Here is a 26,939-nt window from a genome sequence, read left to right on the forward strand (position 1 = left end):
ACTATGTTTTCTGATTATAAATGTATCAAACTCAGGCATAATTTGTATGACACTCCGCCCCCCGCCTCTACGGCTGTCTCGTGGCGGTTCCTCAACAACTGTTTGAACCAAGACTTTGTGAATGGTTTGTTAAGCTGTCAATCAAAGAGTCATCACTGGGCTTTGCTTCAGCGTTCAAACCGATCGCTTGCCTTGCTGTTGAGTGATTCGAACGGTGGGGGAAAGTCGTGTGTCTGGACCAGCAGTACCCTGCCTCGGGTGTCCCTAGTACGCATCTTATGTTACTCTTCATTCGGAGATATAGTAGGGAATAGATCACGCTTTCACATCGTGCATGCTAGGAGAAGACGATAAATCGGCGGTCAACTGCAGTTTCTATGAAATAAGTACATTTTTCCTAATGTTAGCCTACACTAATCAAACAGAGACATGTGGAATTGTATGGGGATGTCGAATTGCCTGTCAATAGTGTGTGTTCTTCTGACCGTGTGGACTGAGGTGAGAACTTTTTTTATTTTAATATTGTCAGATCAAATTAATTGATCGGCAGTTGGGCGAGTGGCTCATGCAGACAACGAGGTCTTATTCATTTTGTAAATTCAATTTTTAGAATTCCTTTCCTAATTCAATTACGTGTTCGACAGTTAAATCATGTGATCTTGGAATTTCTAGTTTGGAGCGTCCTCATGGATGAATTCGTTTTGCATTCTTTTTGCCCTGAGTCATTGTAATCAGCGTAATGTATCGACAGTGTTCATACCTGGGTTATAATTTATAATCTAGGTATTATCAGTTTTCATGGGTAAAAACGTGATATTAAAAAAAAACATACATTTCTAGTATAAAGCAACATTAATAATATCAAATAATTATAAATTAAAAACACAAATCTCCCAAAACCTCTTCACTTACTAGAAATGGATCTAAAACCACTTTGTTCATAGCCTACTCAGCCTTAAACAACTAAACATTTTGAAAAAATGTAATGTTCAAGTGTGCAACATGCTTAACCTACTGTAGATTACTTAAATACTTTACGCGCTTCATGTATTTATTTTCTATTCAAATGTTATTTATAGGTGTCCCAGTCCTCGGGCTATTTTGAGCTGCAGCTGATTGCGGTACAGAACGCAAATGGTGAGTTGTCGGACGGGGACTGCTGCGACGGAGAAAGGAACACGCAGGATCTCCGCTGTAACAGCGATGAGTGTGATACGTACTTCAGAGTGTGTCTAAAGGAATACCAAACGGATGTCACGACCAGGGGCTTGTGCATCTATGGAACTGGATCTACTAACGTTATCGGTGGAAATAGTTTTCAATTTAAGAGCGCCAAAAACAACCAAAACCGAAACAACGATGGTGGAAAGATCGTCATCCCATTCCAGTTCGCTTGGCCGGTAAGTTGACGATACTTCATTATTACAGCTGTTGATCCACTGCATAAGGCGTGCTATTATTCATTGACTCATTAGTAGTCAAATATAGTCACTAGCCGAGTCCTAACCGGATGAGTCTGTGAGCTCTTCATCTTTATTGCCAGTGTCCACTTGGCGACTTTGGAGACCACCTCTATGTGTAAGACTGTGCGTCTGTGCGTAATAAGGTGCTAAATGTTTTTATCGTGTACAAAGAAATGGTAGAAATGGCCTTTACATCATGTCTAATGTCAATGTTAGAGCTCAGTTGGTATTCGGCCTAGTGCATTCCAGAAAAGCGCACATGATGTGCATAAACCTGTGTTTATTTTACGCAGCACGAATGCCATGAACACATACACTTTTAACTCATAGCAAATTACATGTATTAAATTTGGTTTAGCTTTGGTTTTGTAAGTCAATGGCTACACGTGCCTTTCTCCTAAGGTCTGAACATCGAAATTGCTCGACACAGTACAATTGGCGCATGGTGGTTTCAGTCATTCATTGGTGCATCATCACAGTAACCTAGTAGTTATCTGCCAATCATATCTTTGGTTGGTTCTACACAACAGAGATGGGCCTACAGTCCAGTACAGACATGGACACTCACAATGCATCAAAGTGATGTTGAACAAATACCTCTCCTCATAAACAAAATGTCTTTGCTCATTTTGGAAATGTGAGGATTGTTGTATGTTTGGTTGGCTGTGTGACCTATCCATTCATCAGTCCTCATGGTCAGCTGTCAGCAGGAGGGAAAGATGGAAGTAGTAACCTGGGGCCCTTGGCAGATACAATTACCACTAAGTTGTGTGTGACATAGGGAGTGGATATCGGTGTCACCACTACTCAAACAAGCGAAAATCCCAGAAGATCCCTATCCATCTAGGCTTGGGGATGCCTTTACTTCTGGCCTCTCAGGTTCACTGGTCTGCCATTATTTGGTCATTGTCTCTATTCAGCGGGTCAGTATTATCCTCTATGTACACAGGACAAAAGAGAAGATTGTGGAGCTGAGAGAACCCTTTTAAGTTTTCTATTGTTGTGATTGGGCAGTCAAGGGCATATTAGTGGATGTGCTCATCAATGTTCTGACATTGGCCTCGAAATAGTTTTTAAAAGTCCAGAAGAAGGTCATGTTCTCTCCCATTAACTACTGTAACTGTAGCAGCATGTCATAACCATTCAAGTGTTGTGCACTTTTAATGTTGGTCCTAAAACCACCAGGGTGTGCTGAGCTTGCCAGGTAGTATTTCCTGTGTTGATGAGGAGGTGACTTTGGTTACTGCAGTGGGGGTGTTTTGAGACCACCAGTAGGGCACAGCAGCAACCTCATACTCCCAACACTACATGACAGCTGCATTTGGTTTGAGGATTTCTGTCAGACGCTAGGAGACCCCTAATAGTTTGTGTCCCCCCTCTTTCCACATGTATCTTTACATGAAAAATAATAGCTTCCCAGTTTACGTTCAAAGCAAATTACAGACATTTGTAGTAAACAGCATGTACAGCATACTGGCAGGCCTATTCTGTTGACTGATAAACCTAATAGAGTTATCAAGGCATGCCTTGTAGACTATAATGGCATCACCGGTTGGTCAGAAAATCTGGGCCACTAGCTCCTGACATGAATTAAAGAGAAAAAAGCTTTTGTTCTGTCACTCAATGATCATTTCTTCTTCATGGTTAACCCCTCAGGCTGTTTGGGTCTTTAGTGACATCTTTCTCATGAAATGGAGTGAGGGAGGGATGGATGCTTGTAAAGAGAGAAGCTGCCTCTTCTCTTCCCTCTGTGAGGATTTTGTCACAAGGGAGAGGTATTTTTAGGACCCACCCGGCTCTTCAGTCACTTAATTTGCTACCTGCTCCTCCTTATTCTTCGATGTGTGGTATATTGAGAGGCAATCTGTACTCCCATCACCCCTATGGGAGTAAATCAAATGGATGAGGGGCTGTTACTCTCCAGTTTCATGGCTGTTTCTCTACCCCTCTATCCCTGGCCATATTTCTTCTTTCACTGTAAAAACTCTGTCAGCTTTCATCATTCTGTGCTTGGGTGCTACAGAGTTAGAACTTCGGCTTAGACACAAGGATGACCTTTTCCCTTCTGTCTGGTTAACTATCATGTCGTACAGTGGTGCATAACTCAGGTGCATAAGCATAACGTCTCTGGTTTCTTGGTGCTGATGCTTAGCATGTTATTACACAGCCAGTTACTTTCATTTCCACTTGCCTCCAGTACCCGTTCACATGGTTAGTGGAGCTCAGCTGGAGCCAGCCAGCCAGCCCACCAGGCCAGGAGGACTACAGCAAAGCCCCCATCCCTCCCTCCCTCTCTCTGCTGCTTTGTGTTCAGGGCTAATTAAATCCTAGGCTTTATGTATATCATTAACTGAGACCTCACTCTACACACCGCAGCTCTCTCTCCCAATACTTGACATCAGCAGCTGCCCACTGTAATGTCATTGTATGGCTTTTGTATGCATCTCTGTCTTATACCTTGGTGGTCAAATATTATGGCATTTTGTTTTCAGGTTGTATTTTTGATAGTTAAATGGTTAGGAACTCAGGAAGGGTGTTGTAACACTGCTCTCTCCTCTGGGGTGAAGGGGGTGAGGGTTCATCCACATCAGGGTTTCTCAACGATTACAACATCAGGAGCCTCTGTCTCAGTTAATAGCCTTGTTACTCAACCCTTGTTGTAGGGAAGTGAGGGAACCCCGGTACATTCTGGATTTATCTCCAATTTATCATCCAACAGTCGTCGTGTGTGTGTGTGTGTGTGTGTGTGTGTGTGTGTGTGTGTGTGTGTGTGCTAATTACGTATTACGTGAGAGCCTCAGTTTGCCAGACCAGCGTACATTAATATATGTTCAGTCTTATGATTGACATGCGAGCATAGGCCTACATGCAGTGATTTGGGTCTAAAACTCATGCCCTAGCTGAGTTTCCGCTGCTGTGCTGAATAAGTTGGGTTTTCCAAACATGAAATATCAGTTTTCCGAGCCCTTGGGGGAAAAGCAGGCTTCCCCTTTGTCAGTCTTTCAGGCCAAACAATGAGTTTATACCTCCACTTTTGTCTGCATGTATTGTGTTATTTATAAAAACAAGTGGAGAGATGGAGAGAGAGAAGATGGCAGCCGCACTGGGCAAAATGTCAGGAGTGGATTGGAGAGCGTTTACATAAGGCCTCTCTTGTGTTGCGCTCCGAAGTAGGCCTGTGACATATCTCGTGTTCAACGCCTCACTCTGGTGTTGGGTATCCTGTTTGAAGTGAGAGGCTGTCGGCAGAGGACGCTGACTTATGGCTGCATTGGTGACCATTACAAGGTCCTGGGGAAACAAACAACAATACTGCTCTGTGGAGAGGGGCGGCAGTTCTAATACAGGTAGTGTGTGTCACAGAGAAAGAGGGCATGTCAGGCTTCGTGTTTATCAGGATATCAACATGGGCACTCGCTACTTGGTTCATATACTGTATGTGGAGTTTGAGCATGGTGCCATTCTCCAGAAGTTCTCAATGTTTGTTATCTTGGTGTCAGAATAATCTGAAATGTTAAATTTAAAAGATATGTGTGTTAATCACTTGAGGATAACAAAAATAAGTTACATTAAAAAAATATGTTTTCCTGTTAATAAGTTGTGAAAGATAACCTAAGTCTTACTGTACAATGTGGAAAGCTCTTTTCTAATGTGACTGAAGGAGACCCTGAGAAATAGAGTTTCAACAGCTTGGCTAAGAAACATTAACTGGGTCATTTTGGTCTTTAATGGACGCCCATGCTATTAAAGGCTTGATTAGATTAGTTTTGACTTGATTGCGGAATAAGTAGCCTGTGTATGAATATCATGTGGAGGGTGTTGGTTAGGAGAGGCCTTCCTTAGAGCGGGGCTTCTCTGTTAATAACGTGCTAAATTAGCCAGCCTCACTATACCCTACTGGGTTCTACATGTTTTATTCATTTCAATATCCTAACAGGTGTGAGATGACAGGTGTTGCTGTTTTCCCCCCTCTCATCTCAATTCTACTAAAGTTGTAAATTGGGTGTTAAAAGGATGTCGGACAACTTTCTGTGAAACCCTATTGCTATTAGTGTTAAAATAGAATGTTGAGTCATTTTTATGTAGATGACCCCTAGTTAAAGCAGTACCTATGTATTTGCAGTGTGTTAGGACACAGTACCTATGTATTTGCAGTGTGTTAGGACACAGTACCTATGTATTTGCAGTGTGTTAGGAAACAGTACCTATGTATTTGCAGTGTGTTAGGACACAGTACCTATGTATTTGAAGTGTGTTAGGACACAGTACCTATGTATTTGCAGTGTGTTAGGACACAGGCGATGGAAGGGGGACAGTCATTTATTCATTGAACAAGTGAAGGCAGTGAGGAGTGGGCTAATAAACTCATATCCCTCTGACTCCTATAAATTGGCTGGGAGGTGTCAAGTATCTAGTGCTACGTCTGCTGCCCCTGCCTGGTCCATCAGGTTACACTACAGTCAGACAGACACCCCACAGCCCCACCCTCTGCTCCAGTCTCTCCCAGACTCCAGCCTCTCCTCAAGGACATATACCCACAGGGAGCCCATCAGTGAGTCAGAGCCCAGAGAGGATTCTGTCTGGAATTCAGTCATTGTGACATTTCAGATTAATTAAAGAAAGATTGATTAAGATATTACACTGTTATTATTATTATGACTTATTATCAAAGATGACACCTTTGGGTTCTTCAGTCTCATAAATCATGGCCAGTCATATTTGACTGACAGGGAAGGGGATGGGAGGTGGTAGTCTGATTTGTCATTCACAGCCAAGCCTTGTTTCCTTGCGAGAGTTATTGGAGCCTGGCTGGGCAAGTGGAAGTGGGGAGACTAGGGAGGCAGGGGAGGACAGCAGAGGGGCACGGAGGCAGCCTCTCTTTGTGTCACACCCTCCACTGTGTTTTTCATGAAGAACACTCATTGTGTGATTTCATTTAGCTCTGATGGCGGTAGATGGAGTATAACAATGTATTGTAGACTGAGTATTACATCACCGACTCTGGTGATGAGCGGTTCTAGGTGGCTCAGGTCTTGACCTTTGAGTACTCTGTGGCAGTGTGAAAGACACATGCCTGTGGTCAGAATGTGCCTCCTCATCCTCTCTCTATCCTGGTGACTGACTGAATCTTGAGAGATGGGCCATACTAGTTAGATGAATGCAGATTACAGTGACAGACAGAATATGTGTAAAGAGACTAGAAGTGATGAAGGGGTACTGTGTCATAAGTCACTTCTGGGGGGGTGGGAGAGGAAGGACTGGAACGAGACTCCTCTGCCTTCCACATACTCAGCAGTTTAGCATTCTTAGAAGTCATAGTTGTGGAAGGTTTCCTCCTAACAGCTTTGAGCATCCAAGAATCCAAATGACAGAAATGTTTGGCTCCTTTTTCACCTGTTTGAATGTTCTCATTTTAAGCCAGAGGAGATTTTTGGTGAGCTTAGGTCAGCTTTGTTTCGCTAGTTGTGGCTGTGCTAGGTGTTTTTGAGGTTGAAGTCATAAAAGGTTTCTCTGGAAAATTACAGACCACAGTCTACAGCTCCCCTCCCCCTTCTGTCTAATCTGACCAGTGTATAATTTACCTCTCCAACCTGGACCTGGGGCATGGGAACTCACATCTGCTGGACTGGCCCCAGTCACTTGACAGAAAGCCAACTCCTTTCTGGCTTTGCTGTACTGATACCCAAATAACTCCCCAGGAGTTTCAGTTGGAGTAAGCCTGCTGCTGTTAGATGTTGTATTGTGTTAGTATGTGTGTACCTTTCAAGGAAATGATATCACTGTACAATAAGTACAGCAGCGAGTCTTGAGCTAACAGCCTAATCACCTGTGTTATATTGGAATGTGTTCGGTGCCAGTCGGTGGTTCAAAGTAGATGTTTATCCCCACAGTAGTTGCACTTGTTAACTAACCTCAGGCTGATATCCAGCTAATCAGTGACATCAGTGTGGGAACCAGAGTTATTTTCCCACCAGGAGCATCCACATTTACTCACAAACTGTGTGTGTGCGTTATCATCATCATCATGTGTTCCTTATGTAATGCATTCCACATTTTGTAGGAATTTGCATGGGTCCATGTCTGTCCGTGTATGTTTGTGTCTGTCTGTGCGTTTGTCTGTGTCAGTGTGTGGGGAGTATGAACTCTAATAACCCCCTGATGATCCCCTGTGTGTCTCCCTTCCAGGTTTCGTACACTCTGATCGTGGACGCGTGGGACTGGGACAATGGTACACACAGCAGCAGTGGTAAGTACAGTAGGCTTCAGCTTTCCAGGTATTTACTACCACATGAAAGGAGAGCTGGCCAGGCCTCAGTGTCTCCCATGAAAATAAGTCATTAGGTTAGGGGTGAGGGACATATTTAGAAGTGACAAGGGTTCTACACAAACTTTTTCCACTGGTGGCACTGGCGCTACATACTTTTTCAGTTGGTGGCACCAATTATTTATATATATTTTTTGACCTAATAATTAATAATGACCTGGTCTGTGTTCCATAATGTGCCTGCATTTCAAACAGAACCAGGCTAATAATGAATAACCATCTTTTAAACTAGCACACTGATGAAGTCTGTCCATGTGGTAGCTAAGTTAGCCTCGCCATTTCCGATGTTGAAGAGTTATTGAGGGGTTAATGTATCATATTTTAGAACGAGAAAGCGAACCGGGTTCACTTTGTAATGGAACACTTTGTATGGAAAACCAAGTTGAACCAACATTCAATGTTGTCTTGCTAATGATAACTGCACATGGTTTTACTAAAACAAGCACAACCAACAAACTAGCGCAAAACCCTTCAATTGAAACAGTGTGAAACAAACGAAAACTCTTAAATCTCTCATAAAAACGGATCAGAAATGAAATCACGGAAGCAGTAGAATTTCTAAACCATAACTTCAATGACTTTTCAAGGACCAAAGAGCGTAGAGGTGAGATCAATGGCTTACGTAACTTGACAAGGCTTTTGTGTTTTTCCAGCCAGTAAACATGTGATACACACCAATCCAAGATTCTATAACACACTCCTGTTTTCAGTGCTGCGTAACTTAGCCTTGAGTCAGCTCTAGATATTCACAGGAACAATGCATCTTCACACAAAGCAGCTTCATAGCAGCACAAGAGGAAGAAACGTCCCCAATGCAAAGCCCAAGCTCTAGATTGAAATGGACTGTCAATTTGAGCCGCCATAGACCAACCACAGCAAACAGACCCATACAACAACCAGCTCACCTCTCTGTCTCAGTGTTTGACCCCTCAACATGCATGTGCACTATGTCAGGTCAGTCTGTCAGCTGTAATCCCTCCACTTTCAACTCCGCTCACTTTTAGTGGTGGTAAGTGAGCGCATCAAACCTTTGTCTCTATAAGTCACAAGGATTTATAACACATGTTTAATCTGTTGATGTACACAGCCATTGTCTGGGATGCTGTGCATTCCTATGCTGCAGGCTGGCCGTTCATATTGCCAGGCTAGTTCCCACCCAGCTGGTCTGAGGGACTGTTTGTGCTCCATGTCTCTATATAAAACCTGTGAGCACATCACCTCGTTAAGCCATTAATTATGGAACACAGCTCTTTTTTTCTTTCTGCTGATGTCTGTCTGCTAATTACCGTCCCAGCAGCTGCTGTGCTACTGCACACCACTTCATTATCGCAGCCTGGACACTGACAGGCAGCCTTGACACTCTGACAGCCCTACTGCTGCTAAATTAGCCTGGACACAATGACAGGCAGCCTGTTATAGGGCGCCTCTGGACTAGAGGTCTTCAAGGGTCCAAAAAGCTTTCCCCACTGCCCCGATATAAATAAAAGGAAACCCGTTCCCAATAGAACAAGGACAGTCGACCTGTTCTGAAAAGCCCTGTGGAAAAACAGACCCAAACAGACCCATGCTGGTTCGGATCCCAGAGACCCATTCAGATCTGAGAGTTGAGCGAGAGATAGAAACCCCCAACTGGGCGCTGCCAGCGACATCAATAAACAAGTGATATTGGCCAAATTATCCACAATTACTGAGGTGTCCTTAAAAAGTGCCTATGACAAAACAAACGTTTCATTGTGCTTCAATATATAGCATATTAAAAACGGTATAGCCTATTGTTTTATTTTTTTTAAATTTCCTAAAAAAAGAATTGTCCACCTCACGGATCAGCTGTCAGAGATTTGAACACTAAATGCATCAGAGCATTGCATGACTATAGGCCTAAGCGTATGATATGAATATTTAAAAAATACATCTAAGGGAAGAGAAGCCCTAGAGAGAGCGAGAGAAAGATGGAGCTATAACGGGGCTATGTTCCTGACACCAACATGCATTTCTTTATCCTTTTCAGATAGGCTACTATTATACAGATAGGCATACAACAGGAGGCTAATTCATACATTTTCTATCAGAATATGAAGATAAGCATTATATTGTTAGATTAAAGGAGTAACTCTGGTACACCTAAAACATTTTTCCTCACCAAGTTAACCTGTCGGAGATAGTTGGAGCGCCTGTGCACACTGCCTTCATAGGGCTGCAGTAGCTAAGCCTAATAATAGACATGCCACACCAAACCTTCACAAAAGTTTCTGAACTTTATTAGGGTAATATGAAAAGTAAGTCAAGTCACTGTTTACAGGGAAAATACGAACAGGTTGTTGTATTGCTCCCGAGTGGCGCAGCGGTCTAAGGCACTGTGATTGGGAGTCCCATAGGGCGGCGCACAATTGGCCCAACGTCGTACGGGTTTGGCCAGGGTAGACATTGTAAATAAGAATTTGTTCTTAACTAACTTGCCTAGTTAAATAAAGGTTAAAAAAAGTGCTGCATTAAATTACGTTAAATAAATAAAGTTAGAAAATTGCATCAAACCTGAATAGTGAGTTACACACAGTCCATTTGGCCGCACCAACATTCTTCTCATCTTTGTCCACCCACGGAGGACATTCCACTTGTCGGCTTCTTTTCACGATACACTTTCTCCTCTAACTTTCATTTTACTTCAACGAAAAAGGCCTCCATCTTCGCAATCAACAGTAGCCAAAGGCCAAGGTTCCTTTCACTCGCTCTCTCTCTCCTCAGCAGCAGGCGCTCGTGAGGTGAGTGGCCGGAACCAGTTTCAGCTATACATTTTATTGAGTTGCAATTGGCTGACACAGATAACAAGCTCACAACGTTCTCACCACCTCATACATTAAATTAACAGAGGACGGGTCCAATTGGGGCTAGTCGATAGGGCATTGGGGGCAGTGGGCTGGATAGGGCAGTGGGTTGGATATGGCAATGGGTTTGATAGGGCAGTGGGCTGGATAGGGCATTGGGGGCAGTGGGCTGGATAGGGCAGTGGGTTTGATAGGGCAGTGGGCTGGATAGGGCAATGGGTTTGATAGGGCAATGGGTTTGATAGGGCAGTGGGTTTGATATGGCAATGGGTTTGATAGGGCAATGGGTTTGATAGGGCATTGGGGGCAGTGGGCTGGATAGGGCAGTGGGCTGGATAGGGCAATGGGTTTGATAGGGCAATGGGTTGGATAGGGCAGTGGGCTGGATAGGGCAGTGGGTTTGATAGGGCAATGGGTTTGATAGGGCAGTGGGCTGGATAGGGCATTGGGGGCAGTGGGCTGGATAGGGCAATGGGTTTGATAGGGCAGTGGGGGCAGAGGGCTGGATAGGGCAGTGGGTTTGATAGGGCAATGGGTTTGATAGGGCAATGGGTTTGATAGGGCAGTGGGCTGGATAGGGCAGTGAGTTGGATAGGGCTCAGGAAAAATAGTCTATGTTAGTGCTGTTTATCCTCCAGGAAGCCCCAGCAACTGGCTCTGTGTTTAAACACTAAACAGACAGGCTACCCGTTGTTTCTTTATTAGGTGGTGGCATGGCTATTAGTTTGAGTGTTTCTTAACACACAGTTTAACACCATCAGAGAACGATAGAGGGGATGGATAAATTGAATATGATCAGTGGGCTGCTATCAGGACTACTGGTAAATGAAGTTTAGAAAAGGTTGTCTTGAGGATATCTTGTTAATGAGTGAGCTAATGTTACTTGACTACTAATGATGTGTCCATATCTAAGTTTAGCATGCTGAAAACAGCCTGACAACAGACATTGGCTTAAGACAACCATGCCACTAGTCATGCACGACTAAATTATCTTGGCTGTTTGAAAACAGACAATTATGTCGCTCTTGACTTGGTCAACTGCTCGGTATTGAAGCCCCCTCATTGTTTGTGTAAGCCCGTGTTGTAGTCACCACACACACACCCCTTCTGCCTGCTCTCCCTAGTAACAGCGGCCTCTCTCTGAGTGTCTCCTTCTCCGCTGAGAGAGCCCATGATTGGTCTGTATTTTTATATCTAATTGCTGGAAATGAGCAGAGTGAGTGCTTGAGTTTTCAGGTGGGAGAGTGACTGATAATCTGTGCCCGTGTGTTAACTCTCAGTAAAATTGAGAAAATCAGGACAGCAAGTGACAATTTAAATAATTGTCAGTGTTTTTTAACTTCTTTATCATGAGTTAACTTTGGAAGTAAGCATGGCTGCCTGGACTGTGTAGTAAGTAAGATAGAAAGAGACAATAAAATAGTAATATCTGCATAACTGAAGGGAGGCTATACAGAATCCATCTAATGAAGAGGAGTATAATTCCTTAGAGTCCTGACCACCTGTCCAATATCAGCACACTATCCATCTAGGGGTGAGTACCTGTTTGCCCCCTCTTCAGTGCCCAGTCCTGGGTTGTGGATGTGGCTGTAGAAGCCAAGCCAGTTGGGTCATGGTGTTTCTGTTTCTTGAGAAAAAGCTAAAGGCCCTTTCCTATGTCGCCCTTCCTTGTCTGTTCCCGTCTCGTATTATTTCCGTCCTGGCTCCGAAGGAGTCATAGCTGGATTTCCTGAGAAAGGGGAGAGAGGGAGGGAGACGGACAAAACACATTTCACAAGCATGAAAAGTTTAAAAAGCATTTGGTTATCAAGCTCCCGCAGCTCTGGCCCTACACCCTCTATTTGTGTTTATTTTCCTTATTTTTTCTTTCATGCTCTTGGAAACAGTGGTGTTTGACCTCGGGTCACCCTCTGATCTCCAGCAGCAGATAAACAACAGTGTTCTCTCAGATTAGTTTCTCTCCTGCTTCTAGACACTACTAGGACTTGTACTGAGGCATACAGGTTCTAACATTGAATAAGGGGCTAGCCGGAATTCCCTTTTTGACTATTAAGTTGTATGCATGTTGTCAAGCGTCCATTAAAGAATGATGATCAAATCTCTTGGTTTTTGTTTGTTCATGCAGGTGAGGATCTGTTGATTGAGCGAAGTGTCCGTAAAGAGAGGATCAGCTCTGGAGACGATAGACAGACTATCCAATACAACGGTCTTACAGCCAGCTTTGAGTACAGCATCCGCGTGCGCTGTAACGAGAACTACTATGGCAACAAGTGCAACAAACTGTGCCGGCCACGCGATGACTGGCATGGCCACTACGTGTGTGACCAGTTTGGGAATAGAGGATGTATGGAGGGCTGGATGGGGACTTACTGTACAACTGGTGAGTAGATGAGCAGCCTGATACAATCCATGTGCAAGACATTTCAGAGTCAAAATACACACAGTGAAACTAATGCTTAGATATCCGTCTAATGATATTAGGAGTAAATGTGTGAATCCTTTTGTCAATGTCTCACAGCTATCTGCAAGCAGGGCTGCAACCTGCTGCAAGGATTCTGCAGTGCCCCAGGAGAATGCACGTGAGTCTGGGTTAGCTTCATTCTTTGTACCACTGTGTCCATTGACATCCCTTTGACAGAGATTTGTGTCTGGATGTATGGGCAGGATCTCTTTTTGAGTTCAATGAGGATGATAATGATGACACAGGATTGATCGCATACCAGAGCTTGACCCCCACATTCCCCCCTCCCCTCCCTGTCCCACCTCTCTATGGAACGTACAGTGTGTTACCCCCCCCCCCCCCCCCAGTCTGATCCAGGAGCTATTGTTCTCCTTCCTGTCCCAGACCTGGTCTGTAGCTCTAGCGGCAGCCTGTTTTTCACACAGCGTTTCCTCCCCTCCTCCATCGGTGTGTCAGGGCCCCTCTGCCCATGTCTGCAGCCCCAATCCCCTCTTCCTATCCTGGGCCTGTTTTGGCTGGCACACCCCACATGGGAGTGTGGACTCAATCCAGCAGCCTTAGTCACGTACATGTTAGTCTACACGGCTGAACCAACCAAGTATTCCATTTCAAATCCTCTTGTATGACCACCTTCTTGTGTATCTCTCTGATGTGAGTACTGTACCACACCTATAGATCTGTTCAGTAGGGATAGCTGTGAGTAAGAGCGGTTTGATTTAGTTCTCATAAAAGAAAGCATTTCTCATTGAAAATGGCAGGAGGAGTGGAACAAAGATTTTAACTGTGGCTGAGCTAAGAGCCCTTCATTGATGGGGCTGTGGTAAGGTGGTTGTTTGGTAATGGTAATGCCACCCTAGCCTTGTGGCCACCATGGTCTCTCCCTGCTCCCACTGTGACCATGGCCTCTCAATGCTGCTACTGCTACTGCTGCTTATTTTGGGAGAGAAAAAAACTCCAGGCCACTCTTGAACGTCTAAAACTATGGAGAAATGATAATGGTCCTATACGTTTTCAATAATTGCCCTTTTTCTGTCCCGCAAATTGCTTTTGACGAACAAATCGGTCCAGAAAAATGATGTGCTGCCCTCCACTGAATTTTGAAATCCCAATATGGCCCTCGAGCCGAAATGATTACCCACCCCTGTTATGTAGCTACTGTATACACTAAACCTCAGCACACTAACATACAGTAGCACACCACTGCACACTTCAGTACTTTTACACATGTACAGTAGTAGACTACAACACAAAGTAGTACTGCACCACGTCTTGTGTGACTGCAGTGCCGTATACTACAGAACATGTTAGCACACAGCACCCAGCAGTACATTCACTCCCTCCAGTACAGCATTTCAACTAGTAGTGTAGGGTTTGGTTGGTGTCCATTTGCAGGAGAGTGGTCTTAAAATAGCCCATGGAGAGAAGTGACAGGACAGGTGGGGCAAGGTTACCGCTGGCCTTGGAATAACAGAGTGCTGCCATAAACCAACAGATTAGCTAACCCTTCACCGTCCGCCTCCGCTAGCTTGCAATGCTGTCTGCCTCAGGAGGCTCCGTCCCCGTCCCTGGCCCTCTGTCTAAGATTAGGAGCCACAGAAGGGAAGGGGTGTCACTGGTCACCTTGATGAAGACACAATGTCTGGCTCCTGATGGAGATTACCTTGAGATTTACATGAACCCCTACTCCTAGGTTTGTCATGTGGTTGATGTATTGCAGAAGGCCTTGTCCTATGAGTCTTGGTTCAATTATGAACCATCTATTAATGAGACTGATGAATGATGTATTTCTCGAGATGTAGCAAGGCCCAGTGTCACAGTGTCTGTCCTGATGACATCCGTGCGTCTTTGACTCCTTCCATGTTTTGCACAAAATATGCACATCATATTAAGACCAGACAATCGGTCGTCCGTTCCTAATGTCTAATGGTGTCTCTAATCTGTCTTGCAGGTGTACGTACGGGTGGCAGGGTCCATTCTGTGACAACTGCCTGCCATACCCAGGCTGTGTCCACGGGACCTGTGTCAAGCCCTGGCAGTGCACCTGTGAGAAGAACTGGGGAGGCCTGCTGTGTGAAAAAGGTGAGAAGACAGAGCAGACCAGACCTGTCCCATTGTACTTTTAACACATCCTCTACAGTGACCCCTGACCTCACTGTAGTGTCACAGAGCACAAGGTCACCTCTGAGAGCCCCTCAGCAGCAGGTGGTCAACAGAGGTCAGTTTAGGTTGACTGCTAGAAACAGGATATCACTTACAGAGTTACAAGATGGAGAGGAGGATGGAGAGACTACATTTAGCAATGTGTAACAGTACAGAGGTAGGATCTTAATTTGAGCCAGTTTGCTACAGCAGGAAAATAATCCCGCAGCAACAGGAAATGTTCATTGTTTTATTGATTATAATTAGTGGAAATTTTTTGTAGGGTTTGATACGTTTTTCATTAGCGCAAATCAAGTCTGACATTTTAAAGTGGAAATTACAAACTTTAGAAGCCCTTTAAAACCTTGAATACACAACACATTCCTGCAACAACAGGATGAACAAATTAAGATATGGCATCTGTATGCCTTCATGTCCGACCCTATGAAGTCTTGTTATAACAATGTATTCAATCTGAAACATATCGTTTACCATCTTAACCCTTTGAATGTATTCCTATGAGACCATTAAAGTGTAAATGTAATCCTTCCTGTATGATTCTCTCCAGATCTGAACTACTGTGGGACGAACAAGCCGTGTAAGAACGGAGGAACGTGTATGAACACGGAGCCAGATGAGTACAACTGTGCCTGTCCTGACGGCTACTCAGGCAAAAACTGTGAGATAGGTGAGTCAGTCATTACTCCTCAAACAACTGGTCAAAGATCACAAATTCAATTATGTCAGTGCCAATGTCCTAGGGTTGATAGTTTGCTTGTATATTTTGTTATATTTGTGCTATCCATGTCATCTGTCACTTTGACACATCTCTCTTCACCTGTCTGTCCACTTATCTCTAGCGGAACACGCCTGTGTGTCTAACCCCTGTGCCAACGGGGGCACCTGCCACGAGGTACCTTCTGGGTTTGAGTGTCACTGTCCTGCAGGCTGGGCAGGGCCCACCTGCGCTAAAGGTGAGTGAGTCACGATCTTGCCCCTCCCAAAGTGTGTGCGCCCCCATGTTTTTACAAAGCTGAGCGTTAACATCATTGTGTGTGTGTTCCAGACACGGACGAGTGTGCATCCAACCCTTGTGCTCAGGGTGGGACCTGCATCGACATGGAGAACGGATTTGAGTGCCTCTGCCTCCCACGGTGGGCTGGGAAGACCTGCCAGATAGGTAAGCCTGAAATGGAGAGGTGATGGGGGAGAGGACTGGAGCAAAGCATGTCCAAATGTGGAGAAGATTATGTCCTGGGGAGCATCATTTGAGACCGTTTGCATGCTAAATTCAATTACGTGTTTGATTTGAAGTGATTGTGATATGTTGTGATGTGTTTTTGAATCTTGACTTGAAATGTTATTGATAATGCCTTGTTCCATCGTATGCCAGGAATATGTGCTCGTCTAGTATCTGGTTGTTTGTGTCTCTCACCCTGTTGGGCCTGTACTAGTACTATGGCGTGGATACTCATTTGAAATCGGTGTATGCATGTCCATGTAGAAAGCTGGACATTATGTGTAACCCGAGCCAGGTGACTTGAGTAAAGCTATAAATAACACATAGCCTGGCAACAGCTAGCCTTGGGGACTGATATAGCCTGACAGGGGGTTATCTTTGGCTACAGACTGGGGTAAAAGAGGTATGTACTCTAGTCTCCACCAAGAGCAGAGCCTCACCCCGCCACTGTTTAGCTACGTGGAGAGGAAACGCTTTATAACCTGTAAACACGCTGAGGGAGGAACACAAGCTCCGGGTCTTGTGTTACGCGCTCCATTATTTTCAGTGCGCAGGCGGTTCCCCTTTCAGCGAGCGAGTGGTACCTGAGAGAGGGGTGTCAGGTGTCCGCAGCCCAACAGGTGCTCCTCACTTCAGAGGGAAAGCAGTTGTGTTCTGGTCAGTCCAGGGAGAGGGTGTTAGTGACCATTGCCTTGTGAACTGACCACTGGGAGAGCTCTGGATGTCAGAGAATATGTCCATTCAGAAATAGTGTATGGAACTAAAATAAATGGTCAGGGAAGGAGGCAGAGCCAGCAAAATGGATGGCAAAAAATGCAATCAAATGTAACCGAGTTGAGAAAGTTCTCTAAAGGCAGCCTTGCACTATAGAGATCTGCTGGGTGGTGGGGCTTGGATGCTGGCTCTTAGGTCTATCTCTTTCCTTTCTCTCTCTCTCTCTCTCTGTCTCTGTCTCTCTCTCATCTCTCTCTCTCTCTCTCTCTCTCTCTTTCTCTCTCTCTCTCTCTCTCTCTCTCTCTCTCTCTCATCTCTCTCTTCACTCCGCAGACGTTAATGAGTGTATGGGGAAGCCTTGCCTCAATGCTTACTCTTGCAAAAACTTGATTGGTGGATATCACTGTGCCTGCTTTCGAGGATGGGCCGGCCAGAACTGTGACATCAGTCAGTATCAATCAATCATGTGCCTCTGTCCCCTTTGCCTGCAGCTAGCTCTGTCACCTACTTGGGCCACTGGCCTACTGTCCTGTTCCTATCTCAGGCTTTCTGCTTTATTATGGCCTACAATGCTTATCTAGATCCATGGATCGTGTTTTTACATGGCTATGAGAAGCACATCCTGTAGATATCTTTGAAGGTTTTTGTCAACCTCACTGGCTTTCACTGCATGCACTTTAACCAACAGCATCATGTCTTCCTGCATCTTGATAGTTTCTTTGAAGCATTAACCAAGTTGCACGTTCTATGTTTTGTTTGTGTGTCACATGCATGCTACCCCTGCATGTTCCCCTGTCCTATCTGTTGTACTGTATTTGTAAGTTCTCTCTTTTCACCTCTGCAGATGTCAACAGCTGCCATGGACAGTGTCAGAATGGAGCGACTTGCAAGGTAGGAAACTGTATTTAATAAGGCAATCTGGCCACCATGTTTGATGCCCTCCATTCATAGTATATCTGATCCCTAACATCATGAGTATGAAACCCACTGAGTGACATGGGTTTTTCTTACGCTTCATACAGGAGGGGCAAAGAGGCTACGTGTGTGCCTGCTCACCGGGGTTTGTGGGCCGGCATTGTGACATCCAGAGGAACAGCTGTGCCAGCGGCCCATGTAGGAACGGGGGCAGGTGTCACACCCTGCTGGACAGCTTCATGTGTGAGTGCCCACATGGGTACACTGGCACCACCTGTGAGGTGAGCTATAGTCCGTCCCAGACCTTCGACAAGTCTGATCTTCTCTTTTATACACAACCATTATCTATTTATACATCTGTCTATCCATTCATCCACCCTTTCTTCCGTCGGTCCATCCATAGGTGCAGAGCAACCCGTGCAGCCCTAACCCATGCCAGAACAAGGCCCAGTGTCACAGTTTGATGGATGACTTCTACTGTGCCTGTCCTGACGACTATGAGGGCAAGACCTGCTCTGAGCTCAAGGATCACTGTAAGACAAATCCCTGTGAAGGTACAAACCAATCTATAAACCTATTGTTGTCATCTCAACTCCAATAACTCAACCCCTTGTAAAAGTGCTCACCAGGCAGTTCTCTTGTCTAGCCTAAACTGAAACCTGCTCTTAAGCTGCTTAGTCCTCCGGTCAACCTCTAGACCAACACTCATTTCAACCCAATCCTCTCAGGCCTATCTCACCAACAGTCTCTTGTCGTTCCTTCTGTTTTGATCCCAGTGATTGACAGTTGTACTGTCGCCGTGGCCACCAATGGCACAAAGGAAGGGGTGTGGCACATCTCGTCCAATGTGTGCGGCCCACACGGACGCTGCATCAGCCAGCCTGCTGGGAACTTCACCTGCTCCTGTGAACCGGGCTTCACTGGAACATACTGTCACGAGAGTGAGCAGACACACACCATCATCATCACACTTCATTGTCATAATCATCACCATCATCATACCATAAGACTGAACATCCTGGTCCTTACTGTTACACACCACTGACTTACTGTATGAGTATCATCATCGTCTTCCTCATCCTCCACATTCTCTTTCATATGTCTCTCCTCCCTCACAGACATAAACGACTGTGTGCCGCCTCCCTGTAAGAATGGAGGAACCTGCATTGATGGGATCAGCTCTTTCAAGTGCTTTTGCCCTGACGGCTGGGAGGGCACGCTGTGTGACATGGGTAAGTTGGAGTGTGTGTGTGTTTTGTGTACATGTGTGTGTGTGTCCCTGGGTGGTTTTAATGTACCTCTCCATGGTGTGTGTGTTTCTCTAACTGATCCGTGGTGTGGTGTTCCAGATGTGAATGAGTGCAGTAGGAACCCCTGTAAGAACGGAGGTCGCTGTGTGGACCTGCTCAACCACTTCTACTGTCAGTGCCAGGACAGCTGGAAGGGCAAGACCTGCCACTCACGTGAGAGCCAGTGTGACTCCAGTACCTGCAGTAATGGGGGGACGTGCTTCGACCACGGGGACACCTTCCGCTGTACCTGTCTCTCAGGGTGGGGGGGCAGCACCTGTAACACAGGTGAGAAACCATTATTGCACCGTTCTGCCTATGTCGTTCAAGGAAAAGTCCAATAGACTGCTCTGGTCCATATGCTCCATAGGAGTCCTATTGCTTATACATTTTGTGAAATATAGGTTCTAAACTCATCATACTTTATTTCTCTTGTCAGCCAAGAACAGCACGTGTGACTCTAACCCGTGTGAGAATGGAGGGACCTGTGTCGGAGGGGGTGATGCCTACACCTGCATCTGCAAGGATGGCTGGGAGGGGCCCACATGTGCTCACAGTAAGGCACCATATACTGAACTATATCCAGGTTATAATCATAAACTAACACACTGATTTTAATTCTGTGTTATCCCCTTTTTTCACAGATGCAAATGACTGCAATCCTCAACCTTGGTAAATTGAATTTATTAAATGAACTGAAATACTTGTAAAAGTCTTTTAAACCTCTTGGCTCCTGTACTGGTTCTATTACAAGTGATGAGAGCTGTTTATGAGACCCAGCCTTCTTATCCCATTCCCTGTCCAGTAGCACACACACCCATATAAGATCATATTCCCTCAGTGTTCTGGTTTTAAAACAGGAACACATGACTCCCACACACCGCTCATCTCACAAATCTAATTTAATGCTCAGAGATTTCCCATTAAAGTTTGTTCTGTGAAGGTGTGTGTGTGAAAGGGGAAGTGTGTGTATCCCTGACTCCTCTACAGAACACTGCAGGGCCTGACAGCTGGGTATTCCATGGTCCCGTGGATCAGAGGGGCTGAGTGGACAAAGGCTCCCGCCACCACAATGACTGACAGGGGGATTAGCACAGGGGGGCAGTGGGGTGGAAAGAGACGCCCCTCTCCCTATTCTTCACCGCTGACCCCTGAGCATGGGGCAGTGTAGGCAGGAGAGGGGGGCTGGGTAGCAGGGGGTATAGGGCGAGCACGGTATGGGGTCAGTTTGGGATTTACATATGAAGTCTGAACATTGATAGGGGATCAGCTTTAGAGACCACAGTCTCTAGTCCCTTGCCTTGGGATTCTGCTGCTGGGATCTAGACCTGAGAATGTGAATGTATTCTCTTTGTAGTCTGAGCCTTCAGGCTTGTGTATGCTGCTGCACCTGTGCCAGGGTTTCCTATGGGATAGGCTGACGTATTGATGTGTGGCTCTGTTTCCTCCCTGCAGCTATAACGGTGGTGTCTGTGTGGATGGCGTGAACTGGTTCCGCTGTGAGTGTGCCCCGGGATTTGCCGGACCAGACTGCCGGATCAGTGAGTCCCTGGGAACCAGAGGGGTGTGGGGGGTCAGATTGGAGGGGTCAGGGGTGAAAGGGGACGGGGGGAGTTTGAGCTGATTGTTTGTGAGGGACAGATTAGGAAGCCTTTAGGAAGCCTGTCTTAACCTCCGACCTCTCTTGTGAGGAGAGGTCAGCTGTATTCTGCAAACAGGTCAGTTCAGTCTTACATTCTCAGGGACAATCCTCTTTCCTTTCCCCCTTTTCAGAGAAGGTCTATTTTTCACGTGGGGATGCCAGACATGAGAACCAATAAGCCTATCCCCTGTTGTGATGATATTCTAGCTAGGTGCCTTGCAGTAGACTAGAGATATGTGTATAGTAATGTCCTCTTGTTTCCCCATCAGACATAGATGAGTGCCAGTCATCGCCCTGTGCCTATGGTTCTACCTGTGTGGATGAGATCAACAGCTTCCTCTGTGTGTGTCCCTTGGGCCGGACTGGGCCTCACTGCCAAGAGTGTGAGTACACTGCAGCTATACACTCTTAGGAAAAAAACGTGCTGTCTTGAACTGAAAAGGGGTCTTCGGCTGTCCCCGTAGGAGAACCCTTTGAAGAACCCTTTTTGGTTCCAGGTAGAACTCTTTTGTGTTCCATGTAGAACGCTTTCCACAGAGGGTTCTACCTGGAACCAAAAAGGGTTTTACCTGGAACCAAAAAGGGTTATCCTATGGGGATAGCCGATGAACCCTTTTGGATCCCTTTTTTCTAGGAGTGTAGAGAGAACACCTTTATTACTGTATCCATGTAGTGGGGGAACTTTCTTCCTTTGACCTCATGCGTGGTAGGAAGAGTTTCTAAGGACTGAGCCTGATATTGCCTTAGTCCTAAACCTGCTCCTCTCTCTCCTCTCTGCAGTCATAGGGATCGGGAAGGCCTGTCGTTACTCCGGCCTGCAGTTCCCTCACGGCAGTCGATGGGAGGAGGAGTGTAATACCTGCCAGTGTGTCAACGGCATTGTGCGCTGTTCTAAGGTGAGACTTGCTTTTATTACACATAGTGACGGTGTGTGTGTGTGAGCTGCCTCCATGAACTCTGTTTGTGTGTACAGGTACGGTGTGGCCGACGGCCCTGCCTGCTGCAGAGAGGTGGTGCCGGTCCAGACACTAGTGCCCCGTGTCCTAGAGGACAGGAATGTGTGGAACACCAATTCCTCACCTGCTTCGCCAAGCCCTGCCACCAGTGGGGCGTGTGTTCCACCCCCGACCCCCCTCCGTCCCTCCACACCCAGTGTGAACCCAACAGTGGTTACCTGGACAACAGCTGTGCCCGCATCACACTCATCTTTAACAGAGACAAAGTTCCACAGGTGGGTAAACGTCATCATCACCTGACTGACATTTGATGAGAGATTTCATTTAAAAAAGACAAGATCTCAGTTGCAGATATTTTTTACTAGACTTGAATCTCCGACAACACCTTCCCGAACCTTTACCTGAGAATTCAAGTGAATGGAATTAGCGAGGAGGTGGCAGTCACTTCAGCTGAAAATGCTAATGGTTATCTCTTATTATTCTGTGTGTGTTTGCTAATCAAAGGGCACCACTGTGGAGAACATCTGCTCGGAGCTGAGGTACCTTCCCATCGCCCAGACCCTGGCTAAAGATTGCACGCTCCTCATTCTCTGTGACCTGTCCTACTCCAACAGTGACGCCGTGGAGGTTGCCATGGTGAGTGCCTGACATCCCCCACCACCCCTATCCCACCTCAGCCCCCCACGTTCAGACTCTGAGCTGTTGCCATCTGCCAATGATCCCCTCTTACCTCCTCCTCACCTCCCACGGTCGCCTGCAAGAATAGTCTCTCTCCCATCTCTTTTTCAGTTATCCCCGAGGACCACACCCCTTTAGGTTCTTTCTTTTACTTTATTAAATCACACACTTAATTGGTCATTGTAAATGGGATCCAGGGTAGACTTGTAAAAGTGGGGACTTTTGAAGCGCATCGTCCTTTGCCTGAACATCTGGATGCCATTTAGCTTTACTTTGGTCCACCTTACTGTTACTGTGCAGTCGCTCCTCCCTCGCTTCTCATAGACCGTGTATATGAAATACCTCTCTCTCGCTCTTTTTCCCTCTCTCTCTCCCTCACTTTCTCCCTTTCTCTGGGACTGGCGTGGCCACCCAGGCTCTGCTCTCCAGTCAGACACAGGGGAAATCAGACGCTACAGGGCACTAAGCCCTTAATGGAGGGGATTAGGCCTTTTCTTGTGATGTAGTCATGTTTGGGGACGTACAGGAAAAGGAGTGGTGCGTCTGACGTCCTGGTAGCTTTGTACTGAGTTCAATAATGAAACTCCTTAGACCCTATCAGGCTTACAGTCAAATGTTAGTTGTGCTTTCTTAGACCATTATGAAATAGTCTTGATCTCAAAGTGAACTCAACACGAAGTCACATCATTTCAACCTAATATGTATTGTGGATCTGGGTTTGGCAGAGTAGTCCCATCCAGCGGGCTCTATGTGAGTTCTCAGTAAGAGGCCTGTAGTCCATTCTGAAGCCCATAGGCTGTTAAATTTCAGAAAGTGGTGTGTGTGTGTGAATGAATGAGCTTCTGCTTACCCAGAAAGAGGAGTATTGCTGACTGACTGGCTACTGACTGACTAGCTAGCCAGGGAGCCACATCTCTGCTTGTTCTCCATTGTTCCTCCTAATTGAAGTGCACAGCATCCAGCTAATCTCCCTCTGCTCCCCGTGGACTCTCTGGTCCACTTATTAGGCAATTAACTAGGCCCGCTGGGTGTGGGTGGGGGGGTGCTCTACTGTGTTGACTTACCATCTCTCCTCCAGTCGTATGATCAGGATGGTCAGGAGCAGAATGGAGACCGTGGTCAGATCCAGGAGGCTGCCAGTGCCATCGTCGGTGCCCTGTCCAAACGCCACAACAGCACCGTCATGCTGGCCGTGGTGGAGGTCAAAGTGGAGACGCAGGTCATGCCCCAGTCTGTGGGTAAGTGACCGGACTAGACTTTGTTTCACTGTCTGCATGTTCTTATACTGTGCTTTGATTAGGTAGCATTACAATACATGATAGTAAAGTATAATTTTATGGACTTTCTGTCTCTAGACCACCTGGTGCCAGTGCTGTGCGTGGTGTTCAGTGTGCTGTGGATCTTCTGTATCGTGGTATGTGTGTGGTGGACCCGTAAGAGGAAGAAAGAGCGTGAGAGAGAGTCTGCAGCAGAGGACAGCACCGTCAACAACCAGCTGGAGCCACTGAGGGTCAGCCTGCCACAGCACAAAGACAACCGAGGCAAAGACATTCAGCACGAATGTAAGAAACTCATGAGCCCTCCAGACCGAACGTGTGACGGGGCTGAGGGAGACGAGGAGGAGGACGGCGAGGAGGAGGAGCTGAGGAGGGGAGGGATGGAGCTAGACAAGTTCTCCACCCAAAAGTGCTCCTTGGCAGGAGTGCAGGACAAAGTGATGGACAAAGGGGGAGTGATCTGTACGACGCGTAGTGCCCCTGTCAAACCCCCCCACCGGACAGCGTACAGCCCCAAAGACAACCGGTGTAAAAACCTCAACGCTGCCAACGTCAGTGAAGACGTCAAAGACCATTATGTATGAGCACAGCCTAGAGGTGGGACCTCTCAAACTAAAGACAATGTCTCCATCTAATAGAAAAACACAAGCACCAATAGTGAAGATTTCAGACACGTTTTACATTTAATTTTACATTCTTTGTCTGCAACATGGAGGCTTCTTATCTACTAAAAGCATTGCAAATGAACATTTCAGCAACAAAAAGAGACCTGAATTTCAGTTTAAATCACACTGTTGAAAATAGGAAAAAGGACACCTTTTTTTCTTTTCTTTTTTTTGTTTACAAACTGTCGCTCCCTTTAAAGGAGAGCTCTTCTTTTCACAGCATGTCACTGAGCAGTTTGTGTATTATGTGACTTTGGCGTGAGCACTGCCATTGGAGGACTATGGAGAGCCATTGAATGGCAGCTGTTGTTGTACTACTACATTACTACTAGTGCATTTAGTCCATATCTGCCTTAACCCGCACTGTGGGCCTTTTCTTTGTTCTCTTGGTATAATAATGTCATTTGTATAAGTAAAAAGTTACATATATATATAAGACCCTTTGAAAGCTATAAGCAGTATATAACACCTGACGTCAGCATTAGTTTATAAACATAAACATATTTTCCATGACATGTCAATGCTTCTAAAGATTTTCTGTACAGTATATCCCTTTAACATGCATTTTACTCTACCACTTCCTGCAAGCCTAGATGCTTTATTATTTGCTTGGTAGAAAGTGCCTTCAGCCTTTTATTATTTCATCTCATTCAAAACATTTATCCAGAACTTAATTAATATAAAGGGAAAATATGTCCTTTCACAGCTCTTCATATCACCATAAAGGTATTTCTTTGAACAATGTATATATGTAAATATAAAAATGGCTGTGTATATTTGAATTTAGTAACTTAAGTGACCCTTTTTATTATAGTTATTCGAAAGAATAAGATTGTTTTGTTTGTTTTTTATGATGTCATTCCGTTTTATTAGTGTCCGTTGACACAGGGCTGGTTTTATACAGATATATGGACAATATCAAGGGTCCCACTTACAGAAACAAATTAGCATTGACAGAAACAAATTATTCTAAGTGCTTGTTTGTTTTGCTTTATGATTTTATTTTGTTCCAACACTTAAAATTGTGAGTAAGCAGAGCTGTTAGTTCTAGTTCTAGGCTTGTCCTCGTCTGTTGCTTTAGTAGGAGCTATCTGTTGGGAGTTTCCCTGGCTCACCATGTCCCATTCACTATGCTACTGTATGTGAACATTAGAATGTCCTATTATATTGCAGGGGTGTACCAGTGCATGGAGGGGTTAGGTTGATCTGATACAGAAACAGTGCTAGCAGGCTTTCATCAACGTGATTTAGGTCGGAATCAGGAGTAACTACAATTCAATTCAAGGCCATTATCAGATCAATCCTATGGTTTAATTGTTGTCTGGGATGGAGCCTGATGATTACACTGCTGCTTTTCAGCAGCACTCAGTTACCAAGCCCTGCAGTGGTGCATTGGATTCCTGCTTTCAATACTGGTCTAATGAAGGGAACAAGTTTTATTGTTGTTGTTGATGTTGTGGTTGTTGTCCAGTGTTTGTTTTATATCCTGTTTCTGCACTAAGACAGGAAGATAACCCATTGAGCATTACCTCAGCGGTGGTAGTGAAAAGGATTTTTGTTGTTCTTTACAGTTTAATATTGTTATTCTCTGACAAGAACTGTCTTTCAAATGTTTTGATGATAAAGAAAATTCAAATCATTATCCAGTCATCATAATCCCACTAGCCCCAGAGCATGGGCTGAATGTGCAGAACATTGTAATTATTTTGTACAAAAGAGCAGTTGCATCTTGGTTTGTTAGTGGAATTTGTGTTTGTTCTTAGAACAATCCATTTATTTATTAAAGTATTTTATACCAATATCTTTGTTTTGTCCTCTTTATAGCATTGGAATTTGACCTTACGTTTCAGTTTTCCCACTCATTACCATTAACCGTAGCTCTGGAAATCAAATCAAATATGTTGAATTTGATTTGATGTGTTTACACTTTATAGATGGAGCTGAATCTGCTGTTCCTATAAGATGAATCTTTCTCTAGCTGATTGGTTGTCTATCTACAGACAGACACCAATTCAGAACCACTAATAAGGTAAGTCCCTTGCATGCATACATTTGCCCTTATAGGCCAAGTGCAATCAAAAACTAGATTTTCCTGTGTTTTACAGTGGCAAGAACAAGTATGTAAACCCTTTGGAAATACCTGGATTTCTGCATAAATTTGTCATAACATTTGGTCTGATCTTCATCTAGGTCACAACAATAGACAAACAGTGTTCTTAATAACACGCAAACAATTATACGTTTTCATGTCTTTATTGAACACACCGTGTAAACATTCACAGTGCAAGGTGGAAAAAGTATGTGAACCCTTGAATTTAATAACTGGTTGACCTGGTTGGCAGCAATAACCTCA

At 45.1% G+C, this 26,939-nt stretch overlaps 1 protein-coding gene across 2 annotated transcripts; it reads left to right on the forward strand.

Moving 5' to 3' along the window:
* Positions 1–203: 203 nt before the first annotated feature.
* LOC139553491 (protein jagged-2-like) lies at positions 204–26,385 on the forward strand. 2 transcript variants are annotated; one of them, XM_071365877.1, is made up of 25 exons: positions 204–498; positions 1,080–1,400; positions 7,650–7,710; positions 12,736–12,990; positions 13,129–13,189; positions 15,020–15,150; positions 15,779–15,898; positions 16,071–16,184; positions 16,277–16,390; positions 17,498–17,611; positions 18,009–18,055; positions 18,187–18,360; positions 18,483–18,633; positions 18,856–19,020; positions 19,198–19,311; positions 19,429–19,656; positions 19,808–19,924; positions 20,013–20,040; positions 20,824–20,909; positions 21,280–21,393; positions 21,791–21,906; positions 21,984–22,241; positions 22,471–22,602; positions 23,723–23,882; positions 24,000–26,385. In XM_071365877.1, exons 1-25 carry the CDS (start codon positions 430–432, stop codon positions 24,503–24,505), a joined length of 3,756 nt encoding a protein of 1,251 aa, XP_071221978.1. In that variant the 5' UTR covers positions 204–429; the 3' UTR covers positions 24,506–26,385. The 2 variants fall into 2 exon arrangements, with proteins under 2 accessions (XP_071221978.1, XP_071221979.1); XM_071365878.1 differs by lacking the exon at positions 17,498–17,611.
* Positions 26,386–26,939: the final 554 nt, after the last annotated feature.

The sequence above is a fragment of the Salvelinus alpinus genome, chromosome 25 (genome assembly GCF_045679555.1).
Source record: "Salvelinus alpinus chromosome 25, SLU_Salpinus.1, whole genome shotgun sequence".
In the NCBI taxonomy this organism is placed as follows: domain Eukaryota; kingdom Metazoa; phylum Chordata; class Actinopteri; order Salmoniformes; family Salmonidae; genus Salvelinus; species Salvelinus alpinus.

Coding starts and splice junctions, on each gene's coding strand:
- LOC139553491 (XM_071365877.1), top strand. CDS start 430: ATGTGGAATTGTATGGGGATGTCGAATTGCCTGTCAATAGTGTGTGTT. Junction 15,899..16,070: donor AGGCAAAAACTGTGAGATAG/GTGAGTCAGTCA, acceptor ACTTATCTCTAG/CGGAACACGCCTGTGTGTCT. Junction 19,021..19,197: donor TGGAACATACTGTCACGAGA/GTGAGCAGACAC, acceptor CCTCCCTCACAG/ACATAAACGACTGTGTGCCG.